This window comes from Taudactylus pleione, unplaced genomic scaffold (genome assembly GCF_031769625.1).
Source record: "Taudactylus pleione unplaced genomic scaffold, aTauple2 ptg000016l, whole genome shotgun sequence".
Classification (NCBI taxonomy): Eukaryota; Metazoa; Chordata; class Amphibia; order Anura; family Myobatrachidae; genus Taudactylus; species Taudactylus pleione.
In genome coordinates this window covers 3,464,998-3,486,936 of record NW_028284418.1, presented here as the reverse complement: position 1 = coordinate 3,486,936, position 21,939 = coordinate 3,464,998, and the positions used below count along the sequence as shown (strand labels likewise).

Genomic DNA, 21,939 nt, shown 5'->3' with positions numbered 1-21,939 from the left:
CCTACCTTACCTTGTCACTGATCAGTCATCCTACAATATAACCATTTGGTTTTAGCCGTGGCTTTTAATGTAATACTGGAACACAGGGATTGTAAGTTTGTTGTAACTGATGGGAATCGTTGGTTATGCATATAACAGTGAGGTCTTGAGTAGTTAAGATGTCCTGGTCTGCTGTATCAATATGACACTATTTCTACATTGTTTTTTTTTTACTTTGTTTCAGCCAAACTCTCCGTACAGTCAATGGTGAGATCTGATTATGCAATAACTGAAGCTGGAAATCCCCTCGCCTCCCCTCCCCCTTTACAAAAACAAAGAACAGTTCTCAGTTAATTATTGGACCCATAGCTGACACTCTTAATTGCAGAATATCTTTGATAGGATGTTCAGTACAGTGGTACTATAGGTCATTGCTGGTGGGCATTCATCTTTATAATGTCTGTTGAAAAGTAATTTTCAATAGGCTACTATGCATTTTATGCCGAAACAAGCATTTTATGTTGAGTAAATACATCTTTGCCAATATTCCATCTTCTCATGACTCACCATTACAGGCAGCATGGCACATGTTTAACATGACTTATAAATACAAGGGATTAGAGGTCATTGCAAGGTCAAATTTATTAATTTTAAGTTAATATGGCGTTACATTATGCAACCGCATGCGGTTTGATGCTTTATTTGCACAGTAATTTTTGAAGTTCATACATTGCCTACACGTCATGGAGGCAGCCATTTTGTGCCTCATGTTTCGGTTAAGAACTTATGACATTAGTTCCTGTTGGATTTGTAATTTTAATTTTCATGATTTATTGGCTCGGCCCACAAAATGGCTTCCTCTACTAGGTGTTCTGACAGTGGATAGCAATAGACAACCTTTCAGCCATTATAAAGTTATATAATATATATATTTATATGGTAATAAAGGTTAAAAGCTGCTGCCAAAATGCTACTGAATATCCTAGTGGCTTCAAGACAACTTTCTATTCTAAAAGTCTGTTTGTCACCTGTTATTTATGGGGCAGTTTCTCTTACCTTTAAAAATGGGGGGAAAAAACACGAATATTTTTGTGTATATTTTATTTGACATTCTGTATAAAAGAAATGTAAAAACTGTAGTTTTTACACTATATGTTGCATATGAATGTGTTTGTATGTCTGTATGTATGTCGGAATGCCCTGGTTATTTGGAGAATCATGTGATCTTCTGTGACCATGCTTTCCTAATTGCTATTTGATGGATACATTACCACACTGCTTTCTATTTAAATTTTCCATGAAAACTTCTTCCACTCCAAATGTGTTCTTGTGCCTTTAGAGATCTTTGTTTTTATTCTGGTTAAAGAAAAATTAAACTATTATTTAAATGATAACCTGTATTATACTGTCATTATTTACAAAACATTCTAATAAGATGAGTAGTTTTTATGTTTGGATGGAATTTTAACATGTAAGCTCTATGCTAATGTTATCCTTTATTTATAGAACGCTAACAACTATGTCCGATGATGTACAGCAGCATAACATCGGTACTATCGATGCACATCGGGCAGTCACGCAGCATGTAGTCAAGTCTAACCTGTCTCAAACACTGCTGCTCTCCTGACATGCAGAAAGCTTTCATACTCCGAAGGCGATCGCCATAGCTAATTTATGCACGTCCATGAAATCGCATTCAAACTGTCACACACCTTCATTTTATTAACCGCCCCCAGTTACCACCCCAAACGCTGCCTAATATCAGCATTGTGTCAGTCTCTGAATTAGGCCCTAAATTTCATAACGCAAACACGCACACATGCATTGGCTGAACTCCCGGAGGCAGTGGATTCATTGGCCTCGATCACTAGCTGTTGGGGGCACCAGGGAGCAAACCCTGCTGCCTGCGCCCTGCTGATCACTGCAGCAGCTGTTATTGATGGATCTGTGGGGTCCAGAGAGCCGCTGTCTCTTGTCTTCAGGCACCACGCAATAAAGTATTTTTTTGTTTATTACACATGCTAGGGTACATTTTTAGGCAGCCTCCAATTAACAACCTGTTTTAGTAAGTTTGTAGAGTGTTAGAAGAAACCGAGTGCCCTGTGGAAACGCACACAACATGGATAGAACACCCAAATTCCACACAGATATGGCTCAGGCCTGGAATCAAACCCTTGACTTGTGCTGTGAGGTGACAATGCTGTCCAACATACATAAGTGCCTACTTACAGCATACTTGCATACTCTCCCGGAATGTATGGGAGACTATTAAATTTCAGGGATTCCCCCCATATTCACAATTAAGTAGGCCCCTCTCCCAGATCTCACTTCTGCTGCACAATGACCTGATTTAAACTTGCTACTTGGTACAAAAGGGAGATAAGTATGACTTCCCAGTACAGTTATCCATGGCATCCAATCAATTTCTTGCTTCCATTAGTGCACCTTGCACTAGACTTAACAAAGCTATTTACTGAATGTCTGCTATGTTGTGTGCATTAAATGCTGGATTCATTTGGTAGAAGAAAATGAAAATAAGGAATACAAAGTTATAGCGTTTATGAGCTAACTCATTCAATAGATATTGCAACAGCTCCCAAGTGATACTGTGAATCTATCCATAGTTAGCATAACAGTCTTCCTCCATCCAGTAACTGCTATGTATCACTACTATAAATATTAGGGGAAGATAACATTAATTATAAGCCATGGTTTTTAGAAACTGATGAGGTCACCCGGATCCATCAGTGATATAATTTCAGTAGATCGTTGTTTGCCTGACAGTCGAGATATGTTTACTAGCCAATGCATGCTCCCCTGATTTTATACCTTTACTAAAATTAATTTTTCCTCAAAGTGTCTGTCTGGCTTAAGGCCCCCTTACATCAGAGATTGATTGCAGCAATCGTGCAATTTGTAATCGATTGTGTATACAAATTTTTCCCTTTTTTAATCGATTGCAAATTGCACGATTGCTGCAATCAATCTCTGATGTATGGGGGCCTTTACTCAGATATTTGTGGAAAGAATGAACTAAAGTCTTAAGGTCCACACACCTGAAAGATATATATCTGCAGATCAGGTGATCTGCAGATATATCTTTAGACGATGGTCGTTCATACACAGTGAACGGCCATCATCTATCGCGGGTCCCGCTGGCAGGGAGGCCACCCCCATCCCTGCGGCTGCTGCTGTGTGTGTGTACGGGCGGTCTGCAGTACACACTTGCCGATGGACAGATATGTCTGCAGACATATCTGCCCATCGGCTGTACAGCACAGCCAATGTGATATGTCTGCGAACGACGCGGTTCACAGACATATCATCTGTACATACTGACAGACGACCCGCAGATATATTGGCTGATCAATTGATCGGCCAATATATCGACCAGTGTGTACCCAGCATATTAAGGTGTGTTAGACTAGGGTCTAATCATTCTCATTGTCCCTTTGTTGACACTTATTGATAGGAAACCATTTATAGTGATGTAAAATAATGTCTTCCGCATCATAAATACATTTTTAATTTAATTATTTTGGCATCCATAAAATAATTACTAAGGTTTTTGTCTACCTTATTCCATTCATAATGATTGCCCACATAATAAATGTATTGAGCCTACTCATCTCTGATAGGTCAGACAGCATGCTTTCTGAGCTATATTGCCTGTCACAAGCAGCACCACATATTTTCTTTTGGCAATTCACTGCATAATATATTTGGTGGTTTGGCATCTTGATGTGTAAAAATATAGGGATGCTGATGATTCTTTTGACGTTTTCTAAAAGGTTGGCTTTCCAGGAGTTTGGGCTAGTAAATACGGAGGATAAAAAAAAAAACACAGGGAAGAAGACCAAAAATGGTTGGTGTGCACAAATCCCTATTTGGTAAGTATCCATCTGAGAGTTGGATAGTGGAAGATGCAACGTGCAGGGTCGTCCGGCAGCAAAAAGTAGTGAGACAATGTGAGGCTCCTAGAAGATGAGATTGTGCTGTGAAACAACATTCATACTGCCAGCTTGAATGCAGGAACAATTTTTATTAACTGGCTAATAAATGCAAGCGTCTTTACCTTACAGCTTTTTCCAAACTCTTCTTTGTTTTACTGATGCTTCCCTTACAGAATTAAAGATTTTCTTTTTTTTCTTTTTATTGTTGTATTCTTTGCTAGGTATGTGTTTACTACTCTCTTGTATATTTGTCTGTGATTTCCTTTTAAAGTAAAGAGTTAATGGTCACATTCACCAGCTGTGGAGACTGGATGCTATCAAGGGGATGTAATCATAATCTCGACAGGATACCTGCGCTGGAATCCTGACACCTGTCAGCTTGCCGGTTCGGCATCCAGATGGTAAGTACTAGGGTAAGGGTTAGGTGCTGGGGGGAAGTTTAGGTTTAGGCAGTGGGAAGGGAGAGGGTTAGGATACTGACTGACAGGTGTCAGTATGCTAACCCAGTCAGGATTCTGACCACCGGGATCCCATTCCTAACCCCACCAAAAACGTTTATACCACATTTGCATCACACCTCAGGATCAGACACCATAAGGCTTAAGGATACTGCCTTTGAACCTCTATATACCCCTGCCTATACCTTGTAATATCCTTCCTATAAACCTCTAAGGATGACGCTAATTTGCGTACGCAGTCATACAGTAAATAAAGACTCCAGACCTAGAACCTGTGGTTCCAAAGCACAAAGTATTATTCAAGTAAAAGTACAGCAGTTACACGCTATGATCCTCATATAATCTTAGCGCAAAGAGATTATACAGACCCAAGTACAATTATACATACGCAGCGCTGTCTGGTCCAGATGTAGGCATCAGCAAGAAACCCCTCGTCAATCAGCATTCAGCGCGAAGACTAGGAACCCAGGGTCAGAGCACACATATTTATACCCCCCAAAAATAAACACAATAGAGAAGTTTGTTGCTAATACTATTGGTCCTAAAGGAGAGGGCATATGTTACAAGGCATTTAACAGGTTGGTTCAAATAGATACGATCCAGCCTCTTAACAACTGGTGGTCTCTGGTTTCCCGCCCCATGCAAATCCTAACAGTTGTTCATATAAATGTACATTTTGTTGCTTGAAGTCTCTGCGGTCCATAAGTTGAGAATGCATGTTGCGATCTCTCCATCGATATTACCGGAATACTGTAAAATGAGTCCGCATCAGTACAATACCAAACATGGCTTACTTATCACGTATAAAACCTTAGTTACGAATAATCTTTATTTCATAGCAATTATAGTAAATGTGCATACTTGAATTTTATACCTTAAAGCTTATGGAACCTTGTATGTGAATATGTAATGTGTGAGTATGCGGGGTTTGATGTAAAGACGCTAGTTAACTTGGGGCAGATGCGTGTGCATGAAGCTAATATTCAGCGTTTTCATACAGGATCTTATGCATTCGCTAATATGCGACTAGTTAACAGCGCAATTGTGCGTATTAATGTGTGTATAAGAACACCTAGCAGTGTGGAATGCTGAGCATTATAGTTCCATGACTTGCTCATGCCCCAGCACCCCCCACCCTTTTCAGGCTCCAAAATACTGGTCTTTGTTCTCCCATGGCCTGTGTGGATGCAAATTAGCACAGCTACAAGACCCAAACCTCAGATAACACTCTTGGCTTTGAAGGTATTTTATTGTAGGAAGCCTGCTAATGTAAGGTGCTACAAACGACCCTCTTGCTGTATTCGAGCAGGGCCACCTGGAGTGAGAGCAGAAGTTATGTCCATGAAGCTTGTCTTCACAGGGTAGTTGTCACGTGGCCATTTGCTCTGTTTAGCTAATGCAATCCAATTTTGACACACTGTACAGCCATTTCTGAAATATATCCTTTAGGGGAATTATAATAATACACACACTTTATCCAGAGCACCCAAACTACGTAAAGTCATGAAATGGGCTTTTGATGAATCGCCGTAACTTATGGCGATGGTCACAGATGCAATCGCATGATGCTAATAGTAATATTGCCACATGTACTAAAGTGTGAGTTTATCAAAAATGCCGCTTAGGCGGCCATTCGCAAAATGGCGTCTTGCGATCTCATTTCCAAGATGGCGTCTTGCGGCCAGTCACGATCCAATTTTAAACTGATCTTGTCTCAGCCAATTATCCAGCTTCGACAGGCTATACTAAGCATGCTGTATCCATAGTACATAGTTCTTCCGGTGTAATTAACAGCAATCATTTACAAAAGACTTCACAACACAATAAATATAAAGAAAAATATTGACAAGTAAGCACATATAGTAATATTTATTTTGAAACAAAACTGCAACATTTTCTTGCAATAGGTGAAAATGTCTTGAGATGATATCATCTCCAAGCGCCGAGAAACCCGGAAGTCCCCATGCTGTAAACGGGAGCCAGGTCGTATGACCTGGGGCACCGGTTTACACTGCAGGGTGTCACGGGTAGATCCCGTGTAAACCCTGAAAGTTACCTGGGTTGGATTGCTGGGTCACTCGACCCAGGAATCCAACTCTGTCCCCTTTTACACCACCTGGATTTAATTTTGTGGATTAAATCATTATTATGTGATTGCAGGCTATCAATTTACTCGTTCAGTAATATCACTCTCTCCCCACTTGCCTCAATGAGATCACATGTTCCTACTGATTCTGAGTCGGACCCTGCAGCAACTTTTGCTGTTTTTGCGTCTGCGATTTGCAGAAGATATTAACAAATGTGTATAGGAAAAAGGGATATGAAGCTAATTTTTCAATTGGTTTGTTTCTGCAATAAATGTTAAACAAAATAGATCCTTAATTTTTTTTTTTGCTCTATGACTTATTGATTTGGATTCTCTAGGATTCTGCTCTTATTAAAAGCAATGTGGGCTTACAATGCTATATTTATCCAAGTATAAAGTATACCCAGGTCTGATGAGTGTGCTCTCAGGTCCTGGTTCTTCCATTTCACAGGCCACTTCACTCCCTCCCCTTTGCAGGCTTCAAATACACATCTAGGGGCCTATGTATCAAAGCTGGGACTAACATTGTGAGAGATAAAGTACTAACCAATCAGTTTCCAATTTGCATCTTGCAGGTTGTGTTTTAAAAATCATAATTAGGAGCTGATTGGTTGGTGATTTATTTGTTACAATTTTATCTCTCTCCCAGCTTTGATACATAGGCCCCCTAGTGTATTGCAAGGTGCAAACCTACTTCTTAATCTTTAGAAACAAACCCTCAAAATCAGCCTGGGAGGAAAACCAGATAATTTGTTCAAATGTGGGATTTGGTGTTAAAAACAGAACTTTCACTTTTGCATCATAATTATTTCTTCTATGTACACAGGTCCGCTGTGTGTCTGAACAACTTTTTGTGTCCCTAAATAAAGGGATGATATGGCTATTCGCAACCTGACCCTCCTTACTATAGGAAGAGGCGCAGCTCCAGGAACCATCGCCTTCGGAAGATGATGTAGGTTTGTGCATTCAAACTCCAGAAAATTCAGTTTTCAGAGTTTGCTGAATACTGGGTGTCCCCATTGGGCCCCTAATTATGAATGGGCCCATTACTAAAAATATGTGGAAACTAGTGATATTGCTAACACTAGTTGCTATAGCTCTAGCAATGAGGGTCATTTATTCAAATTATAAAAATCCAAGATTATCCAAAAGGAAAATATATTAATTTAATATTGTAGCTCCCATCCTCCCTACAGCTTGTTTCAGGTGATTCACCCCGCGACTAATTGCTGGTAAAAATCCCCACGGCGCGGGGAAAGCCTAATCAAATAGCCTTTTTCCTGTACCAAAAAATAAATAAATCAGGATTCATGCCGAAACCCACTGATTCCATGGAAACCTCAGAATTAATGGGTTTTAACACCGTTAATTGAATATCTATCAATCTCTCTGATTGCACTTTACCCACATTATGTAGCTGCTATATACTTGGGGAGAAAAAAAAAGAAATCAGAAAAATATACATTCAAATGGGATCATCAGTACAGTTTACCTGCACTGGTTATAAGGCACATGCAGTTTCTAATAGGTTTCTCATGGCCACGTATGTGGAACAACAACTGCGTTTACACAACCAAGCCCTGAAAAGTGTGTGTTTTCATTAACAAGTAGATCTTACTGAGCAACAAATACAACAATATGTTACATATATACTGCATACTTGCCGACTATTTCATATTGCAAGGCAGCTTATTATTATTGTGCCAGAAATAAACCATTGTGTTTAAAGCAGTCAACATAATTATAATAGTAGAGCTATTTATTTACCTTACAAATTACAGCTTCACAAAAGGCATGGTGAAGCAGGTAGGAAGAGTTGGGGGTGGGGCCATCCGTATTGCGTCGTTAAGCCCTGCCCCTTGCGGGAATAGCACCATTAAGCTCCGGCTCCCCATGGGAATACACAGCAATTATGCATATTTCAACTCGGGGGTGGGGCTAAATGCCACAATTCTCATAGAATCGTGCCATTAGGCCCCACCGCCAATGCTCAGAACCGCTGATCCTTGCTAACATTCTCCCCACTTCACTAGGAAGTGGGCAGAATGCGGGAGAAGTGCCTACCCTTCCGGGGGTGCGGGGGGTTACCCGAAAACCGGGAGGCTAGGCATGTATGATATACTGTGTAATATATATATATATATATATATATATATTATACATTTTATGACATGCGGACCAGTACACGTCCACAATAACACCACGCTCATGGGTATTAATTTTACTATATTCCTGAAATGCTTTGCCAAAGGAAGGCAACTATGCCATACACTGTCAGATAGTTGGTCTGTGTCTGTGCGGAGTATGGGGTTATTTAGTAAATGAAATGAAAGCTTTTCTCCAGCATTTAATTTAGTTTTTCACTGTTTAGAATAAAAAAAGTGCAGATAACTAATTTCTCTGCATTTTCTCTTCTCTAATAACAATGCTGCAGCCCCCAATGGATTCAATCAGAGCTGCACAAAAAAAGATTTAAAAAATGATAGAAGTGAAGCTTCACTCTGCAACATAACTCCATCTCAGGATGTCATTATGTGCGTCCACAGAGGAGATAAGCAGTAAGACACTGATCTCTTCCTGCTTCCTTTTCCCATACTGCATTGCACCCCCAGTCCCTTTGTGCACAGGGCACCTGCTGTCTGCACTGCACTCTAATATCTCCTTGCGTGGACAGACCTTTACCGCTAGGTCTGAATGCAATACTTCACCAGAAGACATGTGTGAGGTCCACCACCGTGTAACAGTACCAACACGTACCCCTACGGTACTACACAACCACCTTTAGGAGTACTGGCTTTAAAAAGCTGTGTGCAGGTAAGATGCTAAATATTATAAAAAGCATGGCAATAATTATGTGAAAATTCTGATTGAATTCAAGTTTAGAGACTAGCCAGAAAGGGAGTTGACATGAGGTGGTCGGTTTAATATTTATTGCAATATATGGAACTATCATTAAGGGCCGCCATCAGGGGGGACTGCTGACTGGAGTCCCGGGCCTGGACACACGGGGGGTCCGCTCATTCAGCCGGGCGCCTGCTACTACTATCCCTTTGAAGTTGAAAGTGAGCGAGTGAAAGGCTGGCCGGAAGCCGGTTACTGCCAATGTGCCGCCCACTATTACCCCCCCCCACCAGCCGCCACACAATAGAAGTGACTCATAAGGGAGGGGTTCTGGGGGGCCCTGCCTATTTTGTCAGTCCTGGACCCCACAATTTGAGATGGCAGCCCTGCTAGCATTCCCGGTCTGTTTTTTGAGGCATTACAGTGCATACAAAAGCAAAACACAACGTGAAGAGGCTTTTCACAAATATAATCATAAAAAAAGGAGAAACCATTTAACAAATAAGGTTTCCCACTGCTCAAAACAGTACAAAAGCTAATTATAAGAACATATTAGCTATATAGACATGAAATAAGACCAATTAAGATAAAAAACAATAAAATTTGAGGTACACGTTTCAAAAATAGAATCTTATAGATAAGTTCGGTCAGGTCACGGCTTGGCTATTCAATTTGTGGGGGCAGGCATTGGCCAGTACAAATCAATCATTATAAGAGGATAGAGGATCTTGTGCTGCAATCCTCTAGTGAGGTACCAGGTAGTCTGATGCAGGCAGTGTGTGAATATAAGAATCCCATAGTGAAAAAAAAGTAGCCCGTCTGTCTCTCCTTGTTACATAGCACTTCCATCCAGTCCATTCTGAATAGGAAACAACATTTCTCAAAGAACAAGAACTGAGGTGGTGTTATCGATATCCAGCCCTGTAAGATCATTTTCTTTCCGGCAGCACTAAGCTCTAACAACAATTGCTCGCCCTCGGTAGTTATGCGTTGTGCTGGATCAAACACACCTAATATAGCCCACTCCGGGATAAAAGGGACATAATTAATACGTTTCGTCTCTGTATAATGCCGCACCAGATGCCAAAACCATTGTATGATAGGACAAGCCCACAAACAATGATAAATGTCTGCCTCCTTCTGGTAACATTTGGATTACAGGTGACTTGTAGAAGTCCCCATTTGGAAAAGTCTAAGAGGGGATAGGTAGGCACTATGGTACGTACACATTAAGAAATAATTTTGTGTACATACTGGCTGGGAGTGATTTTCTTGAGAATAAAAGGGCACGTTCCAGGGCCGGGTAATATCTAAAGACGGAGAATGTGATAACCAATTAGCTGATCCTCCGGAAACTTTGGAATGATCTAGTACACAGGTTCTCAAACTCGGTCCTCAGGACCCCAAACAGTGCATGTTTTCCAGGTCTCCTCACATAATAATTAGCTCCACTTGTGGATCTTTTAAAATGTGTCAGTGAGTAATGAATACATCTATACATCTGCTGGGTGACCTGGAAAACGTGACCTGTGTGGGGTCCTGAGGACCAAGTTTGAGAACCCCTGATCTAGTATATCCAGGAGGAAAAGCCTTATGCTTTGGGGGAGGCTCTAACAGCAAGTTATCAAGTGAATTATCCCAGTCCAGTAGAAAACATCATGACATGACTCACGTAGAACTGGGATTGTAGGAACACTAATGTATAAGGTCTAATTGTCTCATTTGCAATGTTATATGTCATGGGGCACTTGTTGTGTATTGTCACCAGTGGCGGATGTTACCTAGGGGCTTGCGGGCTGCAGCCCCTCCCCCCAGTAAAATATGCTACTTCAGTGAGCCAGTAGCAGTCCGTGACTGCACTGGCGTCACTGTGTCTAGAGGCGGCTTCCCATTTGAAGCGCTACCTGCCAGTCACGCAAAGGACAGGCAGACATATGGGGAGGCGACTCCTCCCCCTGGGAGTGCCAGTCCGGGTTGCGATTAGCAGTGAGCGGCTTCCAGTGGAAGCTGCTGCTCTGCCTTTCAGACAGCCCTAACAGGGTTTCTCAGGGCTGCAACACAGCAGCTTTCAGAGGCCAGTGTTATGTGTATGCACCGCGCCCCCACCACCGCAGCAGTGGCAGCTCCCTCAGGTAAGATTGTCACCAAAGCCTGAAGTGTGGTATCTCCCGTCACCCTCCAAAAAGGGTGAGCAGCCATGCCATCCAGAGAATGAGGGGTAAATGCAGGGAGTAAAAAGCATTCCCTGTTTTCAATACACGTATCTTGAAATAGCGAGAAGATCATTAAATTGTCTTATGTGAGTGCTGAGGGTCCAATAACAGCTGTAGCACCGCCATTTGTTCAAATGGCGTAAAATGTATCAAAACACAGCAGATCATAAAAATATATTAATGAATCAATTTAAGACATTTGACCATGACATATTACTTAGCATATTTGTCTTGATTGACTAAATTTTTATTTTATCATTTTATTTCCCTCATCATTCTTTAATTGCAGCACAGGACTGGTATAATAAATGGAGGCACAGGAAAATAGGGATTAAGGGGTTGATTCAGCATTAGACGGAATTGCAAAGCTGCATGCAGGTAAGTCCATCCAAGCAAATATGCAAATGCAGCAGGAAGTGTATGCCACTCCCTGCTGCATTCGTGATCCCAGCACTGCGACCGAGGTCGCAGGCTGGGACCACCATAGTGACCACCATCGTGACCATCAGCGGTTGATGGTCGCGATGGTGGACGGCGTGGGGCCTCTGACATCTGAGTAAGCCTCAGTTTACTCAGACTGACCGCCTTGCAAGGCCATGAAACTGCATCCGTCAATGCAGTCCCAGACCTTACCACTCACAGAAAAATGGGCGGACACAACCACCTTTCCGGGAATGCCGGACGACCCTGCCCCCGCACCGCCCCTTAAATGCCACTGCCTGTCAATCAAGCAGAGTCATCGAAGGGGCTGCGTGCAATTACACAGGACCCCTTTCTGCACATTCACAGAATGGGTCCTACACACGCAGATTCCCGATAATCGGAAATCTGCGTTCAGCGCTGCACTTGTGTGCAATGCTGAATCAGCCCCTAAGTGCATAGTGCTAGTTTAATTTTGTATGCCTGAAAACGTTATTTTGCCACTGCGGTGCATACGGGTAATTATGTTACTGAGGACAGTGCTGCATGTTACAGGAGCAGTAACATAATGGCAGGATGGAAATGGAGACAAGCAAAAGCTACAGACTGATGGTGACATAGAAGAAGCAGGGTCCTCCAACAGCACAGAGTAGTGATATTAGGCTACTGTCACTGATACAGGAAGATTGTAGCCTCAGATTAACCTTTGTTCATCCAACTTGCTTTGCATTCAGTGGCAATCTCGCAATTATACTACTTGGCTACCAGGATATTTGATCATATTTGCCCCTAATGTTTACTTAGAGAAGTTCCGTCTCCTTAGCCGAGTCGTTGACCCTAAACCGCTTAATGTTTTCCTGTTCATATTTTTCCTTTTTCTTGTTACTAAGAATTAGACTCATTCTGCATAGCTCTCTCTGAGGCACACACATAGGCAAACATCCTGCAACCTCTGACCCCTACATAAATTATTAAATTCCTCAGCCAACTCAGCTTCTCCACTGACATCTCTATCCTTGCAAAATAAGTAAATGTGAAGGAACACTTCCTTCCACTCTAACTAGTGATGTGACTGAGCACCCTGATGGTTTCATTACATCATTTTCCGCAATAAAGTTTTCACACACTCGGACAGGCTTCTCCCACAAACAACTTATTGACAAAATCTGGAATGTAACATAACTTGAGTTCCAAGTTAAAATTACTTTTTCCTAAAATGGCAATTACGTATTTTAAAAGTATTTTATGTTTATGACCAGTGGCTGCTTTTACCTAGGGACTGCAAAAATAAAGTCCGCCACTTCCCTGTGAGCACCCAGTCCTCAGTATGTGAATTAGCAAAAAGCTCTAACAATGGGAAGCCACTGCTAATCACGTCAGACCGGCTGTACTAGGGGGCGGTGTTTTGTCCCCATGGGACTGCCAATCCGGGATGCCATTAGCAAAAAGCTCTTCCAATGGGAAGCCACTGCTAATCACGTCAGACCGTCTGTCCTAGGGGGCAGTGTCTTGTCCCCAAGGGACTGCCAATCTAGGCTGCCATTAGCAGAAAGCTCTTCCAATGGGAAGCCACTGCTAGTCACGTCAGACCGGCTGTACTAGGGGGCAGTGTTTTGTCCCCATGGGACTGCCAATCCGGGCTGCCATTAGCTGAAAGCTCTTCCAATGGGAAGATGAAAGAAATGTACAGTGTGTGTTTATATGCAAGCGTAGCATTTTCTCCTATTTTATTATTGTCCCTTTTAGTATTGTTACTTGTGTATGGTGGTTGTGAAGATTAGTTAAAGGTGCTGTCTTTCTTTAGAATCTAGCTACAACATCCCTGAGCTTACAGGTTTGTGTATTAATTCAGTCTGTATGCAAGTGTAGTTGTCACTGTAATTGTTTTTGTGGGCACAGCATTTTGCAAAGTGTGTGGGCACAGCAGCAACACCAGATGAAGGGCAATTGTTATTTGTGTTCTGCAAAATGTAAAATAGGCTAATGCATTGGTACAGCTCAGCAATGTCTTTGAATAAGAGAACAAATTCATTTAAATTGGTGAATTTGTGCTTTACCCTGGGAGCTTTAAATGCTGTGTGCTGGTTGAATTATCACTTATATTCATGGTATCTCTCATTATGGTATACAACCATGGGCAAAAGTTTTGAGAATGACACATGTATTGGTTTTCACGAAGTTTGCTGCTTCAGTGTTTTTAGACCTTTTTGTCAGATGTTAGACTAAGACTTTTGGAGGATGGTCTGGTGTCAAGAAGGGCAGCAAAGAAGCCACTTCTCTCCAGGAAAAACATCAGGGACAGACTGATATTCTGTAAAAGGTACAGGGATTGGACTGCTGAGGACTGGGGTAAAGTTATTTTCTCTGATGAATCCCCTTTCAGATTGTTTGGGGCATCTGGAAAAATGCTTGTCCGGAGAAGGAAAGGTGAGCGCTACCATCAGTCCTGTGCCATGCAGTAAAGCATCCTGAGACCATTCATGTGTGGTGTTGCTTCTCAGCCATGGGAGTGGGCTCACTCACAATTTTGCCTAAGAACAGAGCCATGAATAAAGAATGGTAGCAAAACATCCCCAAAGAGCAACTTTTCCCAACCATCCAAGAATAGTTTGGTGACGAACAATGCCTTTTCCAGCATGATGGAGCACCTTGCTATAAGGCAAAAGTGGTAACTAAGTGGTTCGGGGAACAAAACATCGAAATTTTGGGTCCATGGCCAGGAAACTCCCCAGACCTTATTCCCATTGAGAACTTGTGGTCAATCCTCAAGAGGCGGGTGGACAAACCCCCCCCCCCCCCCCCACAAATTCTGACAAGATCCAAGCATTGATTAGGCAAGAATGGGCAGCCATCAGTCAGTATGTGGCCCATGAGTTGATTGACAGCATGCCAGGGTGAATTGCAGAGATCTTAAAGAGAGAGGGGTAAAGACTGCAAATATTGGCTCTCTGCATAAACTTAATGTAATTGTCAATAAAAGCCTTTGACACTTATGATGTTGTTATGTTACTTCAGTATACCATAGTAACATCTGACCAAAAGGTCTAAAAACACTGAAGCAGCAAACTTTGTGAAAACCAATACTTGTGTCATTCTCAAAACTTTTGGCCATGGCTGTAGCAGATATGTACATGGACAAGAGGCTTAGGACCTGATTCAGACCCGTTCGCTAGATGCGATCACTCGCTCCGAGCGTATGTAAATTCGGCTAAGTGACGTCAAGGCAGCCGCTCGCAGGGCAAGTCATAAGCACTCCCACTTTGTTTTGGCGAGCAATCACTTTTTATTTCTAGATGCCCACCAGCCTGTCTTAAGACGCCCACTTGCGTACGTAATCTCCAGGAAGTGCATGAAACCATTGGTACATCGAGCACCATCGGATGTGATTGCAGTGCTTGAGGTTGACTATACCCTGCCGCAAGCAATGCGAGCACTTTAGTGTATATTTCTAGCAAGTGACGTGTCCTATGACGCTGGCTGTTAATTATGCACACCTCTGAAACAGCGTTTAAACACTCAAGCATGCCTGCGTCCGCAACTCCACTCACCCGTTACTACTGCCCTGCCCCTGTTACCACCCACAAACGGCCTCTCCTGTCACTCATTCCTCTGGGCTGTCTTTGCAGGGCGAGCAAGCGCATCCCGTTTGCTCGTACTAGTTTGCGCACGCGCACTGCGAGCTATACGCATTTGCACATTTGCAAACATCGCCAGCAATGAGCGATCGCCTGCTAGCGAGCAAGTCTGAATCAGGTCCTTAATGCAAGGAGGGCACAAAGCAGCAGAGCTGAGGTATAGGGGCTGATGCAAAGTTCAACATATGGCTGTTTGCGTTGTGTATCTTACGTCTAGGGTTACCACCATTTTATTTTCAGATTCCCTGATAGGGGGTGTGACCAAAACTGTAGTAAGGTTATGACCATTGTATTTATCAGATTTCAGGCTGTTTTCTTACCATTCTAATAAACACATGCCCATTTATATACTGAGCCCTCTCATGTCCCTGATGCTCATGCCCTCTAATGCTATCCATGCCCCTTTATATGCCATCATGTCAGAGAGAGCTCCATCATCATGTTCCCTTATGCCAGCCTCAGTCTTTAAACAATATAATACACAGCAATCAACATAGCCCAAGTATGTTATAATACACAGCAGTTAATATGGTCAAAGTACATTACAATACACAACAGTCTGCACAGCCCAAACACGTTATAATATGCAACGCAACATAATGCTCAGCCAATTTGTAACTTATATGACAAATCACTTATACGTCATTTATACGACCTGTAAGGTATTAACAGGTTGTATAAATGACGTATAAGTGATTTGTTATATAAGTTACAAATTGGCTGAGCATTATGTTGCGTTGCATATTATAACGTATTTGGAACTTGCAAATACTTACTGGCATCTGTGCTGGTCCTACAGCAACCGGAGTGTAATAAAGCCATGTCTAAAGTTTATTTATATTCCAAACAATCTTTGCCAGTGCCACTACAGTGCCAGCCCTGCTACGCACTTGGGGGTATATTTACTAAAGTGCATGTTTTTAGAAGTGGAGATGTTGCCCATAGCAACCAAACAGATTCTAGCTATTATCTTCTAGAAGGTGCTAGTTAAATGTTAAGTAGAATATGATTGGTTGCTATGGGCAACATCTCCACTTCTAAAACCCGCACTTTAGTAAATATACCCCTAACTCTCTCTAGGTGCAGTCATCCGGCGAGCCAGAAGATTGGACAAGTCAAAGGAGGCAGGCCACGGGGCGGGCAGAGGAGGAGCAGCAGTAGGGACGTAATTTCCAGACATGGCCCATGTAGGATTAGCAAGCTTCTGGACTCTTGTGATTTCTGGACTTTCCGGAGGAATCCGGGTTGGGTGGTGACCCTACTTGTGGGCTTTTGCACTGTGCATCCTCTTAAGACGAAGGTGCACAGGTATGGGCAGTGCTTAAAGTGGTCCCAGAGAAGTGGTGGAACTCACCCCCCCCTCGGCGCTTATTGAAAAAAAAGGGACAACGCACGCTGTAGGCACGCAGTGAGAAAAGGGGTGTGGTCTCAAAAGAAAGGGGCGTGGTCACACAATAGTATTCCCAATTCAAATGACACCACACAGTAGCACAATCTTGATTCACCACATAGTAGTGTCCCTTATTCATGTATGACACACAGCAGTGCCCCTTTTACACAATGCCCACATTTGTACCCCTTATACACAATGTCCTCAGTAGTAGTGCCCCTTATATAATGCCCACAGCAGTAGTGCCCCTTACACATAATGCCCACAGCAGTAGTGCCCCTTACGCAAATGCAGTTCCCCCAGTAGTGGTGCCCCTTATGTAGTGCCCCCAGTAGTGGTGCCCCTTATGCAGTGCCCCCAGTAATGGTAATGTCCTCAGTAGTGGTGCCCTTATGCAGTGCCCCCAGTAGTGGTGCCCATTATGCAGTTCCCCCAGTAGTGGTGCCCCTTATGCAGTGCCCCCCAGTAGTGGTGCCCCTTATGCAGTGCCCCCAGTAGTGGTAATGTCCTCAGTAGTGGTGCCCCTTATGCAGTGCCCCCAGTAGTGGTGCCCCTTATGCAGTGCCCCCAGTAGTGGTGCCCATTATGCAGTGCCCCCAGTAGTGGTAGTGCCCCTTATGCAGTGCCCACAGTGGTAGTGTCCCTTATTCATGTATGACACACAGCAGTGCCCCTTTTACAAAATACCTACATTTGTGCCCCTTATACACAATGTCCACAGTAGTAGTGCCCCTTACACAATGCCCACAGCAGTAGTGCCCCTTACACATAATGCCGACAGCAGTAGTGCTCCTTATGCAAATGCAATGCCCACAGTAGTGGTGCCCCTTATGCAGTGCCCCCAGTAGTGGTAGTGCCCTCAGTAGTGGTGCCTCTTATGCAGTGCCCCCAGTAGTGGTGCCCATTATGCAGTGCCCCAGTAGTGGTAGTGCCCCTTATGCAGTGCCCACAGTGGTAGTGTCCCTTATTCAGTGACCCCAGTAGTGGTGCCTCTTATGCAGTGCCCCCAGTAGTCGTGCCCTTTATGCAGTGCCCCCTGTAGTGGTAGTGCCCCTTATGCAGTTCCCCCAGTAGTGGTGCCCCGTATGCAGTTCCCCCTGTAGTGGTGCCCCATATAGTAGTGCCAATAGTAATGCCCCCTGTAGTAATGCCCCCTGTGTAATGCCCCTAGAAGTTATGCCCCTATAGTGCCGCTTACACACAAAAAAAAAACAATACTTACCTTAAGCCCCGCTCCTGTGTGCCTCCGGTCCACCTGGCTGCTCCGAGTCCTCTGAACTACCGGTATGGGAGAGATGTCATGACAGGGGCATTCTCACCTAGGCAAAGTTAAGTGAGGGCAAGTAGATGGAACAGCTAGTGATACAGAGTTGGACTTAATCATACAGAAAACTGTATTATGGGCCTGATTCAGAGCCGGTCGCTCTGACAGAGCGCTTGCTCTGACAGAGCGCTTGCTCTGACAGAGAGCTCGCTCTAAATCAGGGCCAGTTTGGGTTTTTTTAGAACGGCTTCCTGGCCGCTCGCATAGCTGTGGGTGACCACCCACAGCTATAGCGAGCGGCCAGGAAGATGGTCACGATGGTCAGGACCATCGCGACCATCGGGCTTGCGACGAGACCATCGGGCTTGTGACGAGACCCTCAGCGCTCGCGACCGGGTCTGAATCAGGCCCTATATGTGCAAACTAGAGTCAGATACACATGCGCAATGATGATGAGTAGCAAATCAAGCATACAGATAAGGGACAGCGTACCGTAAGATGCATACAACTCTGCATACGGGCAGAGGTGCTAATTGGTCAGCTTGCAGAGCTCTCCAGTCAGGAGAGGTGCCATTTATTTCCTTCACTTCCCCATAATGTAATTATCTTTTCACAGAGCCTCCTGTTGTATTATTGAGATGTTATAAACTCTTCACAATATTATATCTTGGCGGGGCACGTAGCAGAACTATATACCTATCACCATAGTAGCAATTTGTGGGTGCTATGGGACTTGGGAGGGAGGGGTCCAAGCTATGCTGGTCTATCCACTCTGGGGGCCCCCGTCTACTCTTCTGCACAAGGACCAACTTGTGCTCAGTTTGGGCTCTCTGTTGTCTGAGGGCCTGATTTACTACGGATCGCAATTCTGCTTATACGCATGCACTACAGTTGCTAATATCTGTGGTGCTATTTAAATGTTTGAATTCACATTGCGATCGCACCCTTACATTAGGATGCCCACTTCCCTTTACTCACATCTGTATACTAGGGCAACACAGCGAAACAATCGGTAACATTGAGTAACATCGGACCCATGTGGACACTTGCACAAGCCCTGACCATACTCAGAAATTGCTAACATCCACGCACGCTATCAGTGCTATGGCTGCTTATGGCCACGCAGTGGATAATGTATGCATGCCCCTGCAATGGCGTTGCAACGCACTGGCACGCCTGTGTTAACACGACCCCCCCATCACCACCCACAAACGGCACTTTCTGTCAATCACTCTGCCGTAGGTCTGCGTATACTCTGCAATCGCAGGTCCCAACGCAATTGCTAGTTCGGGCACACGCACTGCGATGCAGTCACATGCGCAGTACGCAACAATCGACCAATTGCATGCGTATAAGCAACTGCGTTCATTGCTGAATCAGGCCCTGAGATGGGTACGGGATGCCGGCGCTCGGGTTCCCGGTGGTCAGAATCCCAACGCCAGCATCCCGACAGGGTTAGAATACCAACACTTGTTTGCCAATATTCTAAACCTCCCCCTCTCCCTACCCTAACTCTAACCCTCCCCAGTGCCTGATCCTAACATATCCCCCCTAGTGCCTAAACCTTACCTCTCCCTCCCCGCACCCTAAACCTAGTCCTCCCCCCTTAGTGCCTAATCCTAGTAACCCCTAACCCTCCCCCAAACCCCGCTCCTTACTTTCGGGATTCCGACGGTCGGGATACTGGAGACATTATTCTGACAAGTGTCGGGATTCCAGCGCCGGCATTCTGAGTGACGGAATCCCCACGGTCGGGATATTGATCGCATCCACTGTTGTCTAACCCACCAATTTTGCTGTGAGGCACCATAGATTACATGTTACACCCCTGCTTGGGGCAAAGGTACATTATTGTGGGTTAAGTGTAACATAAGATGTTGATGGGGCTGTGTCCAGGTCTGTAAATGTACTGATAATGTGACAGAGAGCAGACAGAAAGGCTGTATATACCCTGTATTTGCTCACATCCTGCTCACTCGGTGCTCTGTTCTAGTCACAATACAGCAAGCAACGTGTGGGAAGTTACAACGTCCTAGCAAATCACTGCGCATGCAATTTACTTTTATAATAAAATTAAGTTCCTATTCTATATTAGAGGAAGGATCTCCCAGCAATTACAGATTTATATAAAAAATATAATTCCACAGTTTGAAGCCAGGGAGACCCCAGGGTCTGGCAGAGGCCCTGAAAAGAAACCTGATAAGTGTAGGCTGCAGGCCACGGCGGCTGGCTGCCCTTCGTACAGTACTCTAGCACATTGTCACCATGAAAACATCTCAGGCAGAATGGATACTCAAGGGCATTGAGGATAAAAGCTGAGTCTACAGTGCCAAGCCTTAGGAATACAGGTATAGAACAGCAGAGAGCATTGGCAGGGACTAAATGACTGTCACAATAACACTCACTTGAGCCTGTACGCTGTGTGGGTTTAAAAGGGTTAATCAAAACCACCTGATCTGTCTAAAAATTATTTAAAGTTGTATCTCACATTCACTTTTAAATACCCAGTTCTGCCATCCCTGTTTTGGTTTCAAAGCTGACACTCTTAGGAAGTCTTCCCTTAATCCCTGATTTATGTCAAAGTACAATCTCAACCTAATTTTATCACCAGAAATTATCATCCTTAAATTAAACTTTGCTCTGAACCAGAGAGATCGCTGATTGTAACTACACAGTGTGCGGGCACCTTCATCTGGTCCCAGCAGGGCAGTCACTGAGCTCAGGGCCTGATTCAGAGACGGACGCTAATGCCATCGCAGCTGCAAAAATATGCTAATGTTTCCAAAGATCACCCGAGCAAAAGGACACCCACTGCTACCTTCTTACATGTGTACGATGTTGCTTACCTGTGTAAATATCGATAGCATCAACGCACACCAAAGCAGCCATCTTGCCCTTGTGGCAGGTCTGACCTGCCGCAGACTCATGCTGCATAGGAGATCACAAGGGCTAATTTATGCGCGCCCATGTAACAGTGTTTAAATGGTCATCCACGCCAGTTTTCCTGACCTGTTACCACCCACAAACACTGACAACCTGACACTTACATTGCGATGGCTTCCTCTGTGTGTCCATAATCGCAATGCAATCGCTGCCCACGTGCAGTATGGCTTATACGCATGTGCAATGGCAACCAATCGATCTGCGTATGTAATCACCATTGCATTCATCTCTGAATCAGGCCCTCAGAGCAATTACTGAGATTTGCTGAGCAGTCTGATGAGAGTTGTAAAAGCCTGAGAGATTCTCAGGCCATGAGTATGATTTTTTAAAGGTACATGGCTACTGATCTATGGTTTTAGTTCAACTTGGTCTTACATACTGCACCATTTTGTCCCCTGAGCAGGGGCGTTTTAAGAGAGGAGGGGGCCTGTGTGCAGCCTCCGTTTGGGCCCCCTCCTCTCTGTCAGCGGCTCAGCGTCAGGGAGTGCTGTAGATTCTGGCTTCATGCCAGAATCTACTGCGCATGCGCGGGTCTCCGGGAAAATGGCGCCCGGCCTACTTTCCTGGGCGACATCTTTTATGCGCATGCGCAGAACGCTGGGAACATGGCCGCCGCTATTTTCCCAGTGAGTGTTTGCTGCTCTGCAGAGCAGCACATCGGGATTGGCACAGAGGTAAGTATAATGACCTATGGGTGCAGGGTGTGTTGTGTGGGACCCCCTGGACCCAGGGGCCTGTGTGCACCACACACCTTGCA

The 21,939-nt window shown here is 44.1% G+C and overlaps 1 protein-coding gene across 1 annotated transcript in view; it reads left to right on the top strand.

The window, feature by feature from the left end:
- LOC148540874 (G protein-coupled receptor family C group 5 member C-like) overlaps positions 1 to 1,373 on the top strand; it is a 42,425-nt gene extending 41,052 nt beyond the window's left edge. Inside the window, exon 5 of the mRNA XM_088474505.1 lies at positions 224 to 1,373. Within this exon, the coding sequence (XP_088330631.1) occupies positions 224 to 250 (27 nt within the window). The 3' untranslated portion in view covers positions 251 to 1,373. The remainder of the gene's footprint in view (positions 1 to 223) is intronic.
- The last annotated feature ends 20,566 nt before the right edge of the window (positions 1,374 to 21,939 follow it).